The 22401-nt window shown below is 44.4% G+C and overlaps 1 protein-coding gene across 1 annotated transcript; it reads right to left on the bottom strand.

The window, feature by feature from the left end:
• Positions 1-479: 479 nt before the first annotated feature.
• On the bottom strand, positions 480-21194 carry LOC126540392 (cytochrome P450 3A24-like). The gene is made up of 9 exons (XM_072286290.1): positions 20948-21194; positions 20184-20314; positions 13644-13704; positions 10773-10842; positions 6240-6348; positions 6086-6174; positions 4932-5072; positions 1813-1978; positions 480-612 (listed from the first exon to the last, which is right to left on the bottom strand). The coding sequence occupies exons 1-9, from the start codon at positions 21111-21113 to the stop codon at positions 535-537; spliced, it is 1011 nt and encodes a 336-aa protein (XP_072142391.1). The 5' UTR covers positions 21114-21194; the 3' UTR covers positions 480-534.
• Positions 21195-22401: the final 1207 nt, after the last annotated feature.

The raw sequence follows: 22401 nt of genomic DNA, 5'->3' as shown, positions 1-22401 counted from the left end.
TGACCCAATCTGCGTGCAAGCTCGAGGTTTGTTGAAGAGCGGCACATACCCGGTGCATTCATGAAGCTACCACGGGAACATATTGGTTGACAGGAGGACACCGCCCTCCCGCCACCCCCTTCCCCATTAAAAATATGGCCTCTCACTTTTGTTTATTCTTCTGCTCATTTCTCACCGACGAATCCCGCAAGTTCGACAGCATTGGTCCGTTTATTGGTCAGCTGCTTGCTACCTTCTCACGTACCATGGGGCGCCTGTGCTACACAAACGTTTGGAGGTGAGAAGCTCACCCCAATTTGTAAATATGTGGAAGTGAATGGAAAGAGCTGACGAAGAGGTAAGTTGAGTGCCTGTGCTACATGTGACTAGCAGTGGTCTACATATGTAGAGTACCCTAGTAGGCTGCCAGTAATAAGACACAGCAAATCGTTAAGTAATGTTTATGCAACACTTTGTTTATGCAACAAGCTAATGTTTATTAGCTTATAAAGCCCAGTGGCGGCGGTGCAGTTGTTGGGTAAGAGAAAGCAATGGTTAAACGTCCTCAAACTGGAACCACACGGAGCGCGGAAGGCATGAGGTGATGAAATTGCTCCTGAACTCCAGACCTTCCTGCAGAAAACAGAAAAGGAAGCGCTCAACATCATCAACAGCAGCTGATATTATTGCTCTATTGTTTCAGCATGGTGATTCTTCTATATATAGCGACAGCATGTCTAAAAACAGTTTATTGTCGGTTGTGCAGAAGTCACAATTCCTACAAGTGATGTTCTGTATAAGTGTAAAAGCATGCTAATTAGATAACAATAACTGCAGCACAAATTCATACGCATTAAAACCAGGTGCGTTTTGATCAATAGATGCACTGGCTTTATATAAACCGTACATTTATTTGATCTCCGGGTTTTTTTTTTATAGGTGCGTTCTCACGAATTACGCAGAGCCGTTAGAGCAAACTGCAATTGAGTATAAAGTGAGGACGACCGTAAATATCATCAATGCAAACAAGATATTCTGCAGCCACATCGTGAAGGTGTTGGTTAAAGCTACGAGTTTTTAGAAACCGTCGCTGTTGGACGGTAGCAAAAAAGCGCACTTAAGTAAAGTGAAGTAAAGCGTCGCAAGCCCTCAAAGGACTCTTGAAGACATCTCAGGTGTACTAAGTCTGCTCTCATGGGTACCCTTCAAACTGTACCGTTCAAACTGACGATTTCGTTATCGAGCTTTACAAGGCCTTGAATCGTGTAGCTCGGTGCCATTGAATCTAGAGATTCATTATAGCCGCAGCGCTAATGGTACGGTGACACAAAGAATACAAACACAGCACAAGCGCTAAACTAACAATGACAGTTTATTGCAATCTGAAAATATATAGAACTATGTTCATCTTCGTACGCCCCCTTATATTGACCAAACATTTCAAGAAGGCTGATATCGCAACCAAACAACTTTTCATGAGATACGGAAATTGAAGATTGTCTATGTCACCGTCGCATTTAAGCTCCCGTTATATAATGAACGTCAACGAAATCGCCTAGTTTTACTCCCTACTGCCATCTCGAGAATATTTGCTTGAACATCCTGCTTACCCTGCTTTGGCCCGCGTAAACTACAGTATATAGGGTATGTGTGATCGAGGTTAGTCTCTGGATCGCCCCTGCTCAGTTTTTCTTTTCCTTCCTTCCTCGTGCGAATCTCGCCAGCTCCGTATAATGTAACAGTGCGCATCTTTCTTACTGGTTCTGACTTCTGGCGAAACTGAGAACCTGATTGAAATGCTCATGACTTAATGCGAAGTATACGCCAGCTTACCTTGTGACGCTCTTCGTCCATACGTACACGGTATCTTGAAAGTAACGTGGCAATAACAGTTTTGACGTTCAGCATGGCGAACCTGTGGCCTACACAGTTACGTGGACCGCATCCGAAAGGCAGGTAAGAAGCAGGGTTGATGCCAATTTTGTTCTCATCGCTAAATCTGTTATTAAAGAAAAAAAGAAAGCTGAATCATTCACGAGGAACCCAATGTTTGTGTCTAACAAAACGTTCGAGGGCGAATGTTTACGATGGATGGATGAAAGTTATGAGCGTCCCCTGTGGAACGGGGCGAGGGTTTGCGCCACCAAGCTCTTGCTATTATACGGCCTAATGTCCTACATAGATCAAAAAGGAAATAAAAATACAAAAAAGACAGAATGAATTCCCATAACGAAATCTTCTCTCCCCCTATTGGGAACTTTGTTTCTGTACGTCTCATTTTTTATCGTTTCCCTACTTTTCTTCCACCAAACGTCCAATCGCCTCTTACTAGTCTCTTTTGCGAATGGGTTTACTTTCACCCTGCTCTCAGGGAACTCAAGGGCTTCAAGGAGGCCAGTGGTGCCAAATCGACCACTTGGCAGATATCTTCACATTCTAAAACATCCTCCATCGTTTCCCTAGCTTTACCGCAGCAAGCACATCTTCTTGCTTGTTATGTCTCGCTTTATAGGTGGGTCTTCTAAGGCATCCTGATCTCTCTTCGAAAACTAATGAGCTTCTCTTCGAGTTATCATAAATTGTTTCTTTCCTTATTTCGTTTTTTCCTCTGAAGTAGTTACACATGGTAGGTTTTTTTTTTCCATTGCCGCCACCCATGAGATTATTTCAGCCTCTCCGACTTTCCACTTGACGTTCATTGTTGTCTTGCCCACTCTACATGCCGCATACTTGCTGGTAAGCTTCCTAGTTCTTTTCCTCCACTGTGAATCAATGTTTTTCCTGCACAAATGCCTCAACACCCTCCCAGCCCATTTACTTTTTTCCATATTCCTCAGTCGTTCTTCATAATCAATTTTACTGTCAGCTTACCTCACTTCAAAACTTCTTGCGCCCATATCAATCTGCACAGCTTCATTTCTAGTCTTGCCGTGAGCGCCCAATGCGAGGCGTACCACTGACCACTGACTCGCATAAGACAATGAATGCGACACCCACTCACATCGCATTGTAATCTGAACACTACTTAAGGCCCTTACTACCGCGCTATGACTGAACCCTCCACTGTGAAACTATAACGAAGGTTGTACTTCATTTGAATAGTAAATCCCACGAACGATTTTATTTACGCAATATTTCCGGAAATGTTCGCGATTTATGCCTCGGAGTACTGAAGCCCAAAACCTGTGATGGTCAGCCGACGTCTGAGTCTAGAATATCTCTCAATTAATTTATTAAAGAAAGACGGACAAAAGAAGCAGTTATTTACGACTAAGTACAATTACGATTGAAAGGACGAATGGAGGGTGCTCGCCAGTTCAGATAGTTTTTACGCACAGTGCCCCCTTTCACGCAAGAGGAAATGATGAATCTCATTAAGGCCCAGGACCAGACCTCTCAAATTCTGGCAGTACAGAGGGCCCGCGAGAGGGCCGTCAGGTTTCACCTGGTGATCCCCGAGTGGGCCTAGTCAGGTGACGTTGAGTTTTTTCGCGTCTATTCTGGGCCAAATAAAGTTGTTTCACTCACTCACTCACGCACAGTGCATGCTGTTGACGTAAGCATGTTTGCTTATAAATCGCCGCTTCGCACATACTACGTGCTCAGATGAAGCTTTTCTTAATTGCGTTGTTCTTTCGAAGGAGGAGAGGCGGATGCCATGGTAATGGTGCCGCCATCTATTGTGCTCTCGGTGAATGACGCCTGTTGACGTGGAGATTTCGGTGCAACCTTTGCGTCTTTGCCCCTCTTTAATTTTTGGGAGAAGGCTGCTCGTCATCAGACATGTGGCACATTAGAGGCTTCAGAAAAGATGTCACGAACCAATGAAACACCAAGTATAATTATTTCAAACTAAACCATTGTGTAAATAGCCATTTCAAGTGCACAAATGTCATAGAGTAGGCTTCACGAACCACCTACGTTGTCTTGCCTGAATATCTGAGGCCGCAGTTTTCCAGTAGAAAGCGTGTTTTCGAGTGGTTTTTCGTCCCCGAAGGCCTTTAATATTTTTTTGCTATTCGAAACTTTGAAATATGAAATCATGGAATTGATTATACGACGCATTTCATTAGCATTCATGATTTAGAACATTATAGCGGCGCTGCTTTTTGACAGTGGAGACCGTTGCTGAGGTTGACTAGAAAGCGGCGTCATTGATTAACAAGAACGTCCGCTATCACATAAGTAAGATCAGAGGTATTTGAAAGCCTTGCATCCTATCCCGCAGAATGCACCATTTGAAAAAAAGGTTTTTGGGGAGTCTCCGAAAAGAACAACAAAAAAATGTCACGAAACAGCTAGCTTTGTCATAAAAAGACGAAGACAGGTTTATGACAGGAGTTTCTGTCGTTACAGAATGGCCTTTATCGTAATATGACAGGACAACGTAGTGCGATAGAAGAATTTCAGTCGTTACGCAAAAAAAAAAAAGAGAAAGATTTGTCGGGATGATATGTATGTCCCAAAAAAAATAAAGCAAGAGAAACAATAAAGATTGTATGTTCTGTTTGTCAAGTTTGATTTTAGGGCTTTTGAGTTTTTTTAGCAGCGATTGTTTAAGTTGAACATGCAAGGGGATGTCAAGAGATAAAATTTTTATTTAACAGACGAGGTTAAGCGTATACATTCAAGCTTGGCATGCTACATCATGCATCTATTATCATAATAATATATGATGACGGATAACAAGGAGGGAAGAAATTGAGATAAAAATAAAAATAACTCGCGTATACACGAGGACGCATGCTGACACAAAACCTTCCAAATTTATGCCATAAATACATTCCATAAAATGGGCGCGTTACTACTGACTCAAAAGACGCAACATGTTTGGTGTCTGATAATTTTCTTTCATAACAGAGAGTAGACATCATGATGCTACTTTCAAGAACTGTAGGCCTTTTTTTAAATGGCACCTTTAGTGCTGTGCCAGCACTCCCATATTTCTTTACCTCTCGGGGTCAAACACAGTTGGGTCGTTCCATATATCAGGGTCTACGTTGAGGCAGCTCGCAGCAGCTACTATGCTCACACCTTTTGGTATTAAAAGGTCTTTGTACGAGTAGTCGGAAACTGCACGTCTTGCAACAAACCTGTATGCAAGAAAATGAATTAGAAAGACAACTAACAGCATATATATAGAAAAGGAAAGTTTAATTCACACAGCACCAAAGAGGTGTAAGTTAAAACTTGGGTGTTCGTTCTAACGCAACTAATTACGCTAATGGGCAAATCTGCGAATCACAACGCAGTATTTATCGATAGACTTAATTTCTTTCGTGTGCCGTAGAATCTATGGTATGGAAGCATTTTTGCTTTGTTCATGAGAGCCAATTGATGCGAGAAAAAAATGACAACCAACATACAAGAAACACTTGTGCATGTCCATGTCAAGCTATACGCTGTACCATTTACGCGGTATCTTGCAGTGACGACTGAGTTTGAACGTATGCTTATTTGCGAAGATGCAAAAAGCATTGGCAACGTCTTTCAATCACTGGTAATTACTAGACTAACCTTCAAAAGGCTAATCAAAACTATTACTTTGTTCCGCATTTAACATGATTTGAAATGTTCCCATGCATACAATCTGCCCTCATGAGCTTCGTACTTGCTATTATGTGTGAGTGGGATTTATTCCATTTCCTCATTTGCCCAGGTGCCATTTCTGATTCATAATTCGACAATCGAAATTTGCGGACAGGAGAATCCTGCCACTGAAGTTAGCGAAATTCCCAGTATTATGAAATGAATCAATAAGTGACTCATCAACTCGAAGCCATCATCACTCGAATCCATCCATTCAATCCAAACAATCCATCAACTCAAAACTTACAACTGCGTAGCCATTGAGCAGCAACTCTGAGTTTCTCTTCATCTAATTTGCGGTGCGCACCTTCTACATGAAATCATGATGTGCAGTGCCGGGTTGTTATTTGTTTTCAGCCCCATATTTAATCATAAACCTAGTTTTAAGGTTAAGTAAAGGAGGTGCACTTAAAATGTCGTACAAGATTCATTTACTTAGGTAGCGGGTAAAACGTCCACCACAAGCTAGTTCACGCGTCAGAGTTGCTTATCAAGCCAGGGTGAATGTTTCGTTTACCCAACGTTTTGAGAATACAGGCGCATCGATTCCTTGACCACCATGCCGAGGTATTTCATTCGTCCGACAGCGTGATAGGTGAGCTGGCCCTGCAAGAATACAAATCATGGAGATGAATGCGCAAATCTTGGAAGAGAACGACCATCCAGGTTACCTCCGCCTTCAGTATGTCGTGAATTTCTTTCCTCAATTTTTCTTGGATGTCCATATGCGTGGCCACGGAGTACAGAGCAGAGACAACTGTGTGAACCGTGCTGTCTAACCTGAAATTTGCAGTTAAGAGGAAGCTTTAGCTCGGGAGGTCTTATCTAAATACATGAGAAAGGAGAAATATTTTTTCCGCATCCAGTGCATTGACTGGAATAACGTTTGTCTTATGAAAAGAAAAAGGAATTAAAACCTAGTGATTGTTGGGAGTAATGTTTTGAAAAAGGCCATCATTTTGTTGCAAAACTTGTTAAAAATTGCAAGATAAAAAAGCTGACACGTGATGCTTGCCACGCAATCTCTCAACAACAGGCGTTACCACTATTCTAGAAACTTTACCTATTGAGAAATCTGAAACGTAGAAAACTGATGGATTGTGCTTATGCATCGCTCTGAAATATACCATGTATTTGTAAGAAGGACTTTTCGCGAAACATTCGTAAACATCGTAACAAGTCGACGTAAGTTGCCTAACTGAGACATCAAGCTCGTCCGTTTCAGGTGCTCTAGCACAAGCAGTTCGTAAAACATTAGAAATTCGCGCAGAGTAACGGATTTGTGGGCATTGTGCTTGGATATTTTTAATCTTACGAATCTGAGAGAAATTTATATTAGGTTTGTGTACAGCCGCTTACACGCGTGTACGCACAACATATCGCTTCTCCGTATATATAGTAATGTATCAAAGACAAGTAATCTTGTTGGGCCAAATGCACGCTCCATATATCTGATAGCAAAGTTATTTGACCATCGGGCAATCGGGCACAGTTCCATATGTTAACGTATGTAGGTCTACAGAGAGCTATACAGAGGACTTTTCTAAATGAACGAATCCATTGTGCAGCTACATATATTGTGTTGTACACAAGCAATTGAGATTTCAGAAGTTAGCTTACATTGTAGACAACAACTGAGATTTCAGCAGTTAGCTTACAGAGGTGGTGCAGCTGGCTGCAAATTATGCAGTAATGTTTCGGCGGTATAATTCATTTAAAAATGGCAGTTTCGCCCAAGGGCGAAGCACTGACTGCAATAGCAAGGTTTTAGCATTGAGCTTGAACTTCTTGAACGGTGTTTTAACCACGCGCGAGTCCACTAACGCGGACGCGGCATAAGCGGGTGCAGCAAAATTTTTGGCACCCTTAAAAGCTTTAACACGCCGCGTAGGGCCTGTAATGGCATCGCGAAAACACCACTACGCTGCCGGTAGAGAGCCGCTTCCCTAAAATCACTTCGACGTTAGAGCACCAATATTGTTTTGCAGTTTTTATAATATCCTTGTGGACTACAAAACAATTTGAGTTGGCGTGCTCCTTCGCAGAGGCGAACAGAGGATCTAAGCCACGGTCTGCATGTTGAGCTTTCCAGAATGTCAAAGATCAGGGAATAGGGCATCGACAGCGTCGATATACTGATCGAAGTTATAAACGTCGTCCTCAGTCGTGGGTAGAGGTAGGCGCGATAAGCAGTCAACGTCTGCGAGGCGGTTGCCGCTTGTGTAGCGTACTACAAAGTCAAACTCTTGTAAGCTCAGGGCCCATCGCGCAAGTCGGCCAGAGGGGTAACGTGGGCCCACTAACGAACAAGATTATTGATAGTCGGTGATGACTGAGAAACGAAGGCCGTAGACGTATGGACAAAACTTGTGAACGGCGAAAACGACTGCCAGGCACTCCTGTTCTGTCACTGTGTAGTTGCGCTCTGCCTTGCTCCATGAACGGCTCTCATAGGCAAACACGGGTTCAGCGTTGTCATGGAGTCACACGAGCACTGCGCGGAGGCCGATTCCGCTGGCATTCGTGTGAATTTTTGTAGGAGCAGAAGAATCAAAGGGGCGCAGCACCGGCCCCAATGTCAGCATGAACTTTAGCTGCGTAAATGCAGAGGCACAATCCAGTGTCCAGTGGAGAGGCACATTTTTTTGCAGCAAGTCAGTCAGCAGCTATGCCCTATCAGCAAAACTTGGAATAAAGCGGCGGAAGTATGAGCATAGGCCCAGAAGACCTCGTAGGTCCCGGAGAGATTTAGGCTTCTTGAAGTCGCTGACAGCGGCGACATTTTGCGGTTCCAGTGTAACGCCATTTTTGTCCTCGACGTGTCCCAGAACCAGTATTTCTCCATCTCCAAAACGACATTTTTTGGAGTTAAATGTCAGTGCAGTTTTGTGTGAACAGGTAAGAACAAGATCAAGGCGATTGTTAGGTTCCTCGAATTTTCGACCAAGGATCACCACAACGTTCAGGTAACATAAAGAGATTTCCCATTTGAGGCCCCACAAATCTGTGTCCCTATATCTCTCAAACGTTGCGGGGGCTTCGCACAAACCGAACGGCATTACATAAAATTTAAACAAACCGTCTGGCGTTACAAAATCTCTCTTATTTTTTTGTCAGTCGGATGCACAGAAATTTGCCAGTACCCGAATCGCAAGTCTACCGAGGAAAAATAAGACTCCGAATGTAGACAACCGATAATGTCATCGATGCGAGGAAGTGGGTAGACGTCCTTCTTGGTTATAGAATTGAGACGTCGATAGTCAACGCAGATCCTATATGACCCGTCCTTTTACAGCGAAGCTGTGAGTTTTACTTTGTCAGTGTACGTCTTTCTTTGTCATGCTCGAAAGGTAGTATGTTTGTCTCAATAAAACATAACTTTACAGCGAACTCCTTCCTTGAAAACCAAGCTCATTACAGAAACTGTTGCTCCGGTGTCTATCAAAGTCATTGTGCGAATATCGTCAACAAGCACATGAAGCTTGTTTTGAAGCATCGAAACTGGTGGAAACATACTTGTGTGCAATGCGGTACGTCCAGTGTCCTCACCTGTATCGGCCGCGCAGGCTAGTTTCGGTGGCGGAGATGAAAGCCGCGGGCGGGGCAATGGAGATGGTGACCGTCCCTGGCACGTAGTAGGCGGTGTCAGGCTTCGCACAGAGGCGGGAGAGTCCCTATGGTTGTTATGTCTGTGTAGCGGCTGCTGGGCAGCAGGATCCAAACGCCAGTAGGCTGCGCCGTGGGAATGCCGCACGTCGCTGGGAAAATGTCATACGTGGAAGACGTCATGTAGGGCAGTGCCGGGCTATGTGTCCGCGAACACCACATTTCCAGTACACGGGGCGTTCACGCGGCATACGAAAAGTCGTGGTATTGTGAGTGTGCTGGGTACACTATTCCCACTCTGGAACGAAAGGAGACGGTTGGCTGTTGTAGCTGTAACCGTCACGGGCGCATAAGGCGGCTCGATGTTAGAGGCCATTGGTAGTGGAGCCCTTAGAGGAGGCCTGCGGTTGCAGTAGCTGCGCTCCTCGAAATTTGCGGCATTAGTAGTTGTGGATGGTATATCCCACTGCGTGCCTCTAGCTTGCACAGGAAAAGAAACATGTCGACGTAGTTCCTCGCGTACAAGGAGACCAATGGTGGAGGAGAGGTCCGCAGGTAGTGAACCATGGCAGAGAGTGGCGAACATCGTGACGTTGGCCAGACGTACAAACTTCGAAGTGGTGCGACTTCTTGTAAGGGCCTCGAAGGTTCGATAGTGATTCCGGAGTCTCCTTGCTGATGAAGGGATAAACACTCGGCATTACCTTTGAGAATATGGCCCACCTTATCTTCTTCCACCATGTAGGTAATCCGCCGACTTGCAAAACATCAGCATCTTTTCAATGCACGTTCTGCAAGTCTCCCCGGTGACTTGAGCTCTCTGCGACATCTGCTCCGCACGTTTCTTCTTCGTTGCTGGGTCTCCAAAGCATTTCTTAATTTCCTCCACAATATCAAGGAACCACCCGACGTTAGACAACTGGCTAGCGGCATTCCAACTGTTGGATTAACTCCCCGTTGATCGTGACTGAGCCACTCATCCACGCCGTCGCCTGGTTTTCCTGTGAAGGTCCGCGGGGTCCTGTAGTGGAAAGGAGACGCCCTCGCGGACGCTTGCTGGGTGTTTCCATTCGAGCTCATTTATTGAGGTAGTGTTGCCAAGCCTGCAAGTCGATGGCTGCGGCGAAGCTCGTACTTTACGCTTCCGTCGTTGCCCTCGGGTAGCACTAGGTATTATCTGGCTTACCCTGCATCTTCCACCACAATTGTGACGCTGGATCGCGTTTACTTATATGCTGAAGAATGCGCAAGCATCGCTCAACGAAAGCAGGGTACAGAGCCGCACGCGAGGCAGCCCAGCTTCGCTCTCCTGTTCATCCTAACTCCGCTCGCACGTTTGAATAATTTTGTTCCATGGCAGTGATTTGTTGACTGCCAATCACAAATTTCTGAGGAATGATTTAGTCAAGGCCGTAAGACCTTGTATGCGCAACTTTCACTATTGAACAGCGTAGCAATATAACTTGCATGTATACGACATGGATAAGCATGTAGCAGACTTATACCTAAATATATGGGGAGCCCTGCGACGTCGACGACCACGCGAAAATTCGCTTGAAGTGTACATGTAATTGCTATAGCAATGAAAAGTGACTTACCCGGCAGAGACTAAAACGCACGCATTGATCATGATCTCGGCTCTAGATAGGCGGCTATGAACTTGATTCCCTGAAAAAGAAGAAAAAGAAAAAAACCAGGATGCCAGGATTTCTATTACACGAGAAAATATTTACCAAGGCCAAGCTAGGAAAGTGCGAAAATGCGCCATGTTGAATGAATGTTGTTTTAAAGCCGTTAAAGCAGGAAAACTTTTCAATGTCGTTAAATAAATGAAAGTCTGAATAACTGAAGAATTCAAAATATTTTTTGAGCCTAAACAGCTAAACACCCATGCACTGACTAAGCAACACCTTGTATTGTTGTATTTATCTTTAGTTCGCTGTGCAACTTGTATGAAAACTACAATAATCATTTTAGAACAAGGAGCTGCCGCTACCATACGGCAACAAAATATATGTTGTATCCAAGTAATATGTTTCTTTAGTTACTCACTCAGGTGTGCATGGTTGGCGGACGGCGATCTAACACGCTGGTGGTAAAAAGAGCGAGGGCGTGTGAAGAAGCTGAGAGGGAAGCACAAGTGCGGAGGAGGAGAGTAAAGGAACGTGCGCAGAGAAGCAAGAAAAAAGCAAACCACGTGACTGGTCGGCACAGGCGATGATGTTATGCACACAGGAAGAGGAGAGCGCTGAGGATGGTGAGCACCAGGCCTCACCATCTCCACACAAGAAACGCCGAACGAGAGACGCCACAAGGTAATCGGAAATATTTATCGCTGACTTTGGCGATGTTCTTTGGTGGTTCTGCCAGAATTTGTTTAATGGAAGGTTCAAGAGACAGTTGCAAGTATCGGATTACAATGTATCCAGTGCAAAGAAGTCTATGAGGGAGCACAAAGGCTTACGCATTTTGTGCAAGCACGGGAGTGACCAGCTACATTTGGGAGCACGCGGGGATGGCCTTCTTTAAGTAATCCTAAATCATCAGAAAGGCTCCTGAAAAATTTGCCGAACAAGAAGGAAATATTATCGAAGAAATATAATAGGAATAAGTTTTTTCGAACTGAAAGCACGTAATTGTACAAAAAGGTTTCATTTAGGTTTTCAGAAACAGTTGGATTTCTTTAGAGCACTCGAGGAAAATTAGTGACAATAAATTGGTCGCAATCATCACTTACAATGTCTTATTATTAATTCCAGTAATACATTTCGCTCATGCTTCTAGAGCTTACGACCGAAGTCACGGTTTTCATTCAGTAATCCACTTAAGGCCTCAAGGAGGCCCCGAACGCCAAGCAATAGAGAAGAACGCAACAATAAGGCTCCACGTTCACCCGTTCCTGCGTACTTGCAAAAATAGAAAGTCGCAGTTTCCTCCGAAAGACGAAGCATCGATTGCGATAGGAAATTGGTGGACAGCTATACTAAGTAAGATGATTAGTTTTATTGGCCGTATAAAGTTGCAAACATAGGCATACCAAGTACACTGATAAGCATAGTGTCACGCGCGCACAAGCAAAGGTGAGCACATCTCACCCGATGACCACGGAAACAAGCTGTCAAAATGCCGGAGTGAGTAAGCGCGGCATCAGCAGCAAGCCAGTTGACCTTCGCGCATCTCTCGCTTCAACGTGAACGAAACGTCCAGAGCAGAGCGCATACGAAGCCATAGGCACTACGCGCACTCTGCAAACATCGCATAACGCCTTGAAGATTAGGCCCGCGGCCATAAGCAGCAGCCGGCGGAGAAGAACTCCCCACCCCACCTCGCCGCGCCTCCGTGCCTCGCGCGCGAAATGAGAACGTGCCCTTCCGCCCAGCCTCCCTCGCTCGCGCACGCGAGGTTGAGCTAGTGGTTGAGCCGCGTTCGGTGGCTCACCCTCGCATGCTTTCACTCGCACATACAGCTTACGGCGCGCGGCGACGATTTTATCGCCCTTGGACATTATACGGAGCCTAACGGCGGCGCTGACGTCGACGGTAGAAATGCGCCTGAAGTGTTCATATAATTGTTATCACAATAAAAAAACTTTATCCCACCATACCCGGTGGTTTAGATTGCCTATAACATTTCCTTATCGTCAGATAGCCAGTGCGAAAATACGAAAAGCGGCTTGAATAATTTATGGTGTTGTACGTGCCAAAACCACGATCTGATTATGAGGCGCGCCGTAGCGAGCGACTCCGGAAATTTGTACCACCTGCAGTTCTTTAACATGCGCCTAAATATGAGTGCACTGGTGTTTTCGCATTTCGCCCCCGTCGAAACGCGGCCGCCGTGGCCAGCACTCGATCCCGCCGCCTCGTGCTTAGCAGCTTAACACCACAGCCACTAAGCAACCGCGGCAAGTGAAAAGCTGCTGGTTACCTCACAAGGCAATTTACAATAAATGTATCAGTCGTGATATTTATCTTGGTACATCTTTAGTAATTTTGCGACATATTCACGGAGATATCGCGGTTTAGCCGAGGTGTGCCTGTAGGGAATTGTTTGGTATGGTAAGTTTAATATAAACGCTAAAGACAACATTTAGGTGACCAAGGTAGCAAACATATTTTTCGTCACGACAGTTCCAGTCTGGTGAACATATTCAGCTAAGACAATTTGTCGTGTTGTGAAAAGAAACAGTAATTACTGAATTGTTATATTTATTTTTCAAGGTTACGCTCGACGTTAGTTGCTTTTTATCTTACTCAGCCACCACATACACTTCCGTCACGTTCCTACAGAACTGTTCCGAATGTGGTTGAGTTATTCTCGCCATGAAACGAAAATTGTAGATGGATCTATATACCGCACACTCAAAGCATGGCTATTAAGGGGAACATAAAAGATAGTATACATAAGGTATAAAGAACTTACAAATGCAATCAAAACATCCACGGTTTACATAGATTTAGAAAACATACCTGTAGCGGAATCCACGCCTTCACTCTTAAGGAGAACCTGTAGGATGTCACATGCCTTGCTCTGAAAGAAAATAAATATAAAATTAAGGGTGGCCTAGCGTATCCCAGATACACGTGCATCAAGTTGCAAACAGAGAATAATTGCGATATGGCTAACAACTCAAAAAGCGCTAAACTTAGAAGTGTGGCACTGTCCTGCGTGAGCTTAACGGTGCGCCTCCATCCTTTTCAGTTCTAGTGATCGAGATGCATGCGCCAAATTCTTTGTACTACTGTCCAATATTCGCACTGAACTGCTACGCTTTGGCAGAATTTTATTTTGGCACTGAATGACAGGTATCTTGTTTCGTGGTACTCGTTCTGCGTCGTAGTAGCTTCTGAGATTCGACAACTCAAACTGCTTGCTAGAGACATACGAAACATTCAATGTTCCCAAGCAGCATACCAAAGAATATATGCAGACTGCAATAACAACAAAATTCTCCAACAATTCCGAACGTCAGAACATGCATGCACACACATCTGTTCTGGTGATCCCTGTCAGAACACCCGCCCTTACTGCGTTGTGGAAGTCATTCGAAACAGAAAAATTCTGGTCCAGTAGCTATGGCTGGAGCTGCTGCATTAATTTTTTTATTTATAATGAAACGAGAAAGAAACATACAAACTCTTTTAAGTGTAAAACTAAAATGTTACCAGAAAAAGCCCTACGCGCCATATGTCTATAGGAGCTGAAATGTGGGCGAGTTTGATGGCGGACGCAGCCATAGGGAGGAACTTGGATGGTTTCGCTCACAATGTCGTGAGGTACGTAAATGACTACTTAATCCCTGTGAATGGGATCAACGTCATCCAATATGTGGTAGAAGGACTCAGTGTATTCAAAGAGCAAGGGCTGGGTTTAAACTTTTGGTCTGAGACCCCAGAATATAATAAGATGCAGTTTCTAGACCTCCAACTTGTGCTTGCGGGATCACGTGTGTGCTGGAAATCCATACCCCGTTCTGTTAAAGCCCTCCTAAGCTTTCGTTCGCGCCATTCGAAACTTGTAAAGAATGAGATCGCTTTTTCCTGCGTCCACTCGGCGGTGACTAAATCTTGCCAAGATCTAGTAAAACAGAGTATGGAAGGTCAGGTCAAAAAACTTAGGGGAGCTGGTTACCCTGAGGCTTTTATTACAACAGCCAGCTTGAAGTGCCTCAAGGCCATCAAGGTAGGAGTGGAGTGTGCACCAAAGGGTTGAGAGAAGAAATAACTATGCGGTAGGTGCCCTATATTCACCGGCTTTCGCAATGCCTAAAAAACTTGGCGTCCGACATACTCTTGATGTTGTTTTAACTGCTCAGAATAAGTTAGGCGCTATTTGACCAGCACTTCAAGAGCGCATGCGCAGGAAGGAGAAAACAAAACAAGCTCAATGCACCAAGAGAAACAACACAAACTTCGTTACTTGTGCATGCAATGTTGTGCAGCTCATTCCTTTTTTTTTATGTGGACATAAATACATCGGACAGAGAGGCCGCTGCCTAAACATTAGACTCAGAGAGAACGACAGCTCCCTAAAAGGGTCACCACGTTCGCGTCTTGCCATGCACTGCCGACAATGCGGATCTAAGCCCGTTCTACGCGACACAATTTTCCCCTTTCGGCAGCAAGACAGGAAAACTAGGGAGGTTGTAGAGGTTTTCCACATTCACAAAAAAAAAAACGGTTCCACGTGTGTCAGCCAGCCCTCCACTAACGTTCACACAAGAGACATAACACATCTCGACGAAGCATTTTTCACTGCTAACACCACGTTATCAGTGCACACGTGTTAAGGGCCTCATTCAGAGCTTGCTTCTATGTCTTACGCTCTTGGAGCATTAGGTTGTTTGTGTTTTTATGCGCATAGTCGTGTCGCGACTGAATTTCGTAACTATTTTAAACATCTAGGAAGGATTGGAGCGCGATTGATCAGTGCCGGCAGATGAAAGTGCTTGGTTTTCATGAAAAGAAACTTTAGTTCTGAGTGAGCGCTCCTCCTGTCTGGTGTTCCTTTCCTCTGCCACCGTGTTTTCTTGGACTTAAGTAAAAGTATTGAGTAAAAACGAGCTGTTACGCCAGGGGTCCTCTCTTAGAATCGTGCCATGAAACAATTTCATTTATGTTTATTAATTAAAGCGAATGTCTTTCATTGCGTCTTTACAGCCACTTTTCCTCATCGGGTATGTTTCAAACTTCTTTCCTTGGCCGATCCGAGAGGTAGTACGTTGCAGCGCCAATAAAAATACATAATTTTCAAGTTACAGCTCTCTTATTATTTCGCACGTTTAGTATTCATGTCTGAGAACATTTAAGAAATAAGGTATGCACTATCGGTGTTCTTTTCATCACATTTTTTTTCTGGGCTCCCATTCTCAAAATTCTGACGAATAACTTTCTCAGCAACGTAGGTCCTGGTATTAGCAACTTTAGTGTGAAATGGTGTGGCAATATAGCCAACATGTACCGCGTGTAAAACAGCATGACATCGTATATAACAAACATATGAGCAATTATATATGGAACATCACGACGGTGGCGACAGCGAAAATTCGCTTGGAGTATCCATAAAATACTAGTTAATAATACACAAATACTAGCTAACATTCACAGAATGCATCCTTCTTACTGGTGCTGTTCATAGTAAATTGAGATGTTCCTAACACTTGATAAATACTGCGCGTGTAACCTAACGTATATGAATGGTAAACGAAGGTCATCATCCTTTTTTACCGAAAAACGCTGTTTAATACACAATTTTTGCGGCACATTTTTTTGTGCATACAGCAGGAAGTTCAGTTATTAACATTGTCTTTTATCTTCCTATGTGTTTTGTATGGTTTGTTTCATGAACACTATGCAGTAACTGAAGTGGTAAGTATGAGTGTAAAATGTGTGCCTAATCATTTAGGCACTTGCAGTAAAACGTGATAGCCGAACGTACACCTCAAATACTTAACTTGAACTGCTCAACGCAAACACCTATTTTGCAATCTTGCGCACAAATTTTAGTCGTTCAACTGTTTCTGATCAAAGTGGCAAGCACACTACACGGGATCAAGTTTTTTACAAACAATGAGAAAACGCAGGTGTTCAGTTCCACATTCAGAAAAGTGTCTAGATACGTAATACTGTCGATAAAAAATCGTAATAATGTGCCGCCTGCATACATACCAACTTCATAACGCTTAAAGGTGGTAGAAAAGGCATAACCCCTCAATGGGCACAAGATAGATTGAATACGTAAAACCTTGAGCAAACCAATTGCATGGAAGGAAGCACTGTCCCAGATGATGTAACGGAGTCATTAAAGCTGCACGTTGTTGGTCATTTTAACGATAACTTGCATGACGTTATAAATTTTACGCCTCCAGAAATCTCAGTACTTCCATCACGAAAGAGCTGCTAATAACAGTACAGAAGGAGTTCTTTACTACTAAGTATATCATCACGATTTTCTTATCACGTAAATCTGCATTAATCGTCTGTGTGAAAATTTACACAGGTTCAGCTGTTGATCTCATTGGTCGGAATTAATGCTAGTTACGATATACCGTGTGTCGCAGCTAACGTTAGCCAAGCAGTTCAACAAAAAAAAATATATTAAGAAACATGGTGCCAGTTGCAACTACAGGATCTACTGTGTTCGGTCGTCAGAGGTCCATACCTTGAAGCAATAAAACGTCGGACACCGAACAAAAGCAGTACTAAAGAAAGATTACATCTCAAATACGGTTCGGCTTCCCTACGGAAGCCTTGTTCACAATGGGATGAGGGAAAATTCACAGAAGCTTATCTATACTTCAGAACGTGACGTTAGCAGCGCGTGTATGACGGGGGGAGGGTTCCCTCATTTCGATTGAGCGTGTGACGTGTTTTTTGTGTCTCCAGAGATTCCAGATACAGCCGCGATTTCAGGTCCCTTTCTTGGCCGATAACTCTCGAGCTATCCCAGTCAATGTTGTGGCCCGTTGCATCCGTGTGCTCGGCAAGGGCATTCGAAACTGTACTTTTCTTATCGACATCTTGCTGATGCTGCCTCAGTCGCTGTTTGAAGTTGCCAGATTCACCGATGTATGCTTAGTCGAAATCTGCGCAGGGTATCTTATAGACTACGCCGGGAAACGATTCTCTCAAAAGCCTGTCCTTAGCGCCAACGAGTGCTTGCCTCAGCTTACACACGGACACGTGCGCCACCTCAACGTCATAACTGCGCAGAATGCGAGACAAGGCTTCGCTTATCCCTTGAACATTGAGTATGGCAGCACGATTTCTTGGTCGGGGATTAGCCGGACGGACTGAATTGAACAGGCGGCGTTCCACAGTGCTAAAAAAAGACGTGGGATAGCCGCTTGCCGAGAGATCTCGTTGCCCGTGGTCCAAGTCTGTGGAACGATTTCCCGCTGTGGTGCGAATGCGGTTCGCACGGTAGAGCAGGGAGGCAGCAACCGATCTTTTGTGAGTTATCGGCCAAGAAAGAAACCTGAAATCACAGCTGTATCTGGAATCACTGGAGATACAAAAAACACGTCACACGCTCAATCGAGATGAGGGAACCCTCCCCCCGTCATACACGCGCTCCTTACGTCACGTTATACATAAGCTTCCGTGAACTTTCCTTCATCCCATTGTGAACAAGGCTTCCGTAGGGAAGCCAAACGTATTTAGATTTATTCCTTTTTTAGTACTTCTTTTGGTCGGAGTCCGTGGTTTTATTGCTTCATGCTTCATCCCGACCAGACGGGCTTCCGTCGAACCCCCGACTTCAAGTCCATATCTTGTGTCGTGTCTGGCATGGTGTGTTTTGAATGTTTTTCATTTTTCGTTGAACAGCTTGGCTAACGTTAGCTGGGGCACGCTTTACAATATCGTATTTGTCTTCACTCACATCGTCGAGGAATATACCACCGCGACATTTCGCTTAATTCACTCATTGACCGCCTGCAACGTTCACCAACTGACGCCTCGGTTCTTTGGTCTCTCCTCAGTATTCTCTTTCATCAAAGACGGCATTCTACAGAGCCGTAACTTGAACCCTGACGGACATGATCCTGTCCTCATCGCCACAACACACCTATAAGTCTGGTGCTGAAAAGACGATGACGATTTTTGAGCTATCACCGTTTGCTAAATTTTAACCAGCTTGTAAAAACCCTGCTTTACAAGCTAGTGAATATAGGTGTCGCAGGCAACTTCTGCCAAAATTTGAAAATATGTAAATGCCACGCAGCGGGACAGAACCAAGGCAATGTTGTTTGCCGTCACATTGAGCAAGTCCAACTACAGTGTGTGTGTGCGTGTGTGTGTGTGTGTGTGTGTGTGTGTGTGTGTGTGTGTGTGTGTGGCGTACACTTTTCTGTGCCAATTTTGGCACTGAACGTACTATTTGAGAAGTTGGTCGAATAATAATATGTAATTATGCAAGTAGGCTAAACACAAACAGTAGTCCGACTTCCTTCTAGCGACGGCTGACAACGTTAACTGGGTTCTGTACAGCTATGTCACACTCGCATATTTATTGAACGATAAGAAAGGGGGTTAACTAAAGGGCACAATTTTTATTAATCATATCACGAGAAGCCAACAAACAAAAACGCGAAGGACAATATAGGGGAAATTACTTGTACTTACTAATTGAATTAAAGAAATGATAAATTAACGGCAACGAAAGTGGATGAAAAAATAACTTGCCGCAGGTTGGGAACAATCCCGTCTTCGAATTACGCGCGCGATACTCTAACCAATTGAGCCACCGCGGCGCCGTTTCCCCATGCACTTTCTTGGGTATTTTATGTTTTTACTACTACAGGTAACGTTGGGAGTGTTAGCCAGCGCCACCACTCGCAAACCTTGGCGGTGGATGTGGAACATCCTTTTCTGCCGCAGGTGTCATGGGTACGTGATCTTTTTGGGTGAAGGCAACTGGTCAGTAAACCCACATACGCTACCTGAAGGCATCAATGTTGCCGGAAAGACAGGGGGCGGCGTTATACTCTGGCAGCAACTTTGCATTGCGCGGCCGCACGTGCCTTCTCTTAGAAGCTCGGTGGCGGCTCATACGCTTGTGCGTGCTGCGTTCTCGCCGCGCAGTTGGCATGGAAGAGATACACAGCATAAAGATCACTTCGCTCGCTGCTGCTGCCGCGCTTCCTCACGCCAGCGTTTCGACAGCGAGTGCTCGCGGCCATCGAGTGTAATGTGTTCATGTTTGCCGGTTGGCACTCATACCACGCTTGATAATTTATATAGTAAGCGAATGTTTGCAAGTTTACGCGGCCTATAGAACTACTATCCTTACGTCATATAGCTATCTACTCATTTGCCATCGCAAACGCTGGCTCGCCTTTCGGGCAATACTGTGACGTTTTGAGTGCTACCCCGTAAATATATTAGGGTGCAGCCGACCACCCCCAATCTGTAACTACGGGCTTCAGAGCAGCCAACATTCTAATTCGCTGGCAAACATTCAGCTACAAAAACTGACGAAGAATCCAATGAAATAAAGGGCGCTCTCACCGAGTTCTTCTCCCGGCGCCGCTCAATGACTGGTTCCACCAGGTCCTTGACTAAAGCGACGAACTTATCCGTGCACCATGCAGTAACTGTCGCCATCAGCACAAAAAGGGGCTGAAGTTCTGGCAGACAATCTGAATAACGCAAAGCAGGATATCCGGCGTAATGTGCATACAGATGTGAGGTTCATTTTTTTTTTTTACTACTACGTCACTTATTTGCTACGACTCTTGAACATAGTCAAATGCATTCAAGAGAAAGTTTTGGGGGCATTCTATTTTGAAAAGATCGTTTTAAAAAGGTACGAAAAACAAGAATGTTTGAAGAAATTAGTGTATGCTAATTTAGGTGATAGCCGCTTCGTGAGATGGCTAGACCATGATAACGAAAGTGCCATCAAAATGGCTATATTTACAAAAAGAAGACAAAAGGTCACTTTCTGGCACTTGTATAGCGACTTAATGTTGCATATAGGCAGTACTACAGATTTATTCGTTGGAGATACAAGTCGACGAATTATCGGAATTTTTTGCAGCAAAATCAAAACCCACTTTCGGAAGCTATAGAGTGTTAAATTCCGGGCACTGACTTAAAAGCAGTTCAGTGGCAGGCGTGATGAGAATTCTCTACTCGTGAATTCAGCGTACAAGTGTGTGATTTTTCATAGCGGGTTTGTATACACTAATATATATATATATATATATATATATATATATATATATATATATATATATAGATATATATAGATATTAAACCTTTTGTCGTACTTGCTATTAGTGTGATTCCTTGCAGCCCGAGTGAATCCAACAGTCGGGAACTTCTAAGGATGAGCTTATCCCAAAATCCACCTGGTTCGGCTTTCTGCACGCCCATGTCGATGCCGAAGCTGGCCTTGAGAATCGTGTCCAAGGCGTATCGCCGCAACAGCAGCATTGCGTCCACTGATCTGTCGGCAGCGCTCTGCTTTCCGACTATGTCCGCCAGTTCCTCGCTGGAGGTTTCAAAGACCTTGAACGCCTGAGATTAGGTACATAAAATTTTAATATGTTTATTCGCAAATTACGCAGTTCTTGTAGGCTTCTTTATTTGCACAAGAGAGCTTTCATTAAGCTTATTCAACAAAGAAAGATACGTTTATCTCTTACCTGTTCTTTTCTTTATCTGTGTAAGATTAAGATATTGAGTACATGCCTGCGAACGGGAACGCTTTTTTTAACGTGCTTTCTGGACACCACGCTAAACGCAACCCCTTCGTTATCACAACGTGGCCCAGGAATCAAAGCACTCATGTTCGTTTCCGCGGTCGCTTGTATTCTGTATAAAATATACCATATACTTATTGCTGGACTTCTGAAGTTTGTTTAACTGAAATCGAAAGTTCTAGTTTAGGGTTTATGTAAATTAATTTGTTCCATGATGCTTTGCCTTTATTTTTCAGATCAACGTGTTACAGGGGCGCTCGGGCATTCTACGAGATTCAATGTATTCCTTAAGAGCAAAACATATTGACACGTGGACTTCCCTATCTTTCATGGGTCAAAGCTTTTCATCGTCTAAGGAATGTTATCGCGCTGCGCGGGACGCGCCCCCATGTATCTGAAGTTTCTCTAATGTTATTGATGGTTCTGTTCTCATCGCAGCTTGCGCAATCTGCTTGCATGTGCGACGCGAATTGTGTATAACTTTTGGGAAGACACGCGGGCACCCCCGAAGTACTCTGGAACCTTCGATGACTCGTGTATAAAAGCCGACGTGCTTGACCGGCAGATAAGATTTTCGGCGATCACCGACTCTGTTCGCCGCTGTCACCATTTCTTTGGTGTAGCCTGTTTTTGGGGGCGCTGGTTCGCCTCATAAAACGCTCGCTTCGTCATTCATAGTTCTGCTGTTTTCTTCACCGTCACTACTACGGGGGATTTTTTCGCTGAGCTGCTGGTGCAAAGTATCGACAGCGGCGTAATTGTTGACATATATACTTTTTTTGTTAATACTCCACCCCCCCCCCCCCCCCCCCACCTTGAGTGGGTATATGCCTTCCCGCGGGGAACACTACTGTGGATATTCATATACGTCCTCCTCCGTGACAACAGCGGGCGAAGTCCAAGAGGCGCGAGGAACAGAGCCTCGTCCCTCTGCGCAAGGCATGCAAGTACGGCAGAAAAGACTGGCAGTGCAGCAAAGCGTTCCCGTTCTCGATGTTTGAGGGATAGAGAGACCCACT

Source organism: Dermacentor andersoni, chromosome 2 (genome assembly GCF_023375885.2).
Source record: "Dermacentor andersoni chromosome 2, qqDerAnde1_hic_scaffold, whole genome shotgun sequence".
Classification (NCBI taxonomy): domain Eukaryota; kingdom Metazoa; phylum Arthropoda; class Arachnida; order Ixodida; family Ixodidae; genus Dermacentor; species Dermacentor andersoni.
This window is presented reverse-complemented; position numbering and strand designations above follow the sequence as displayed.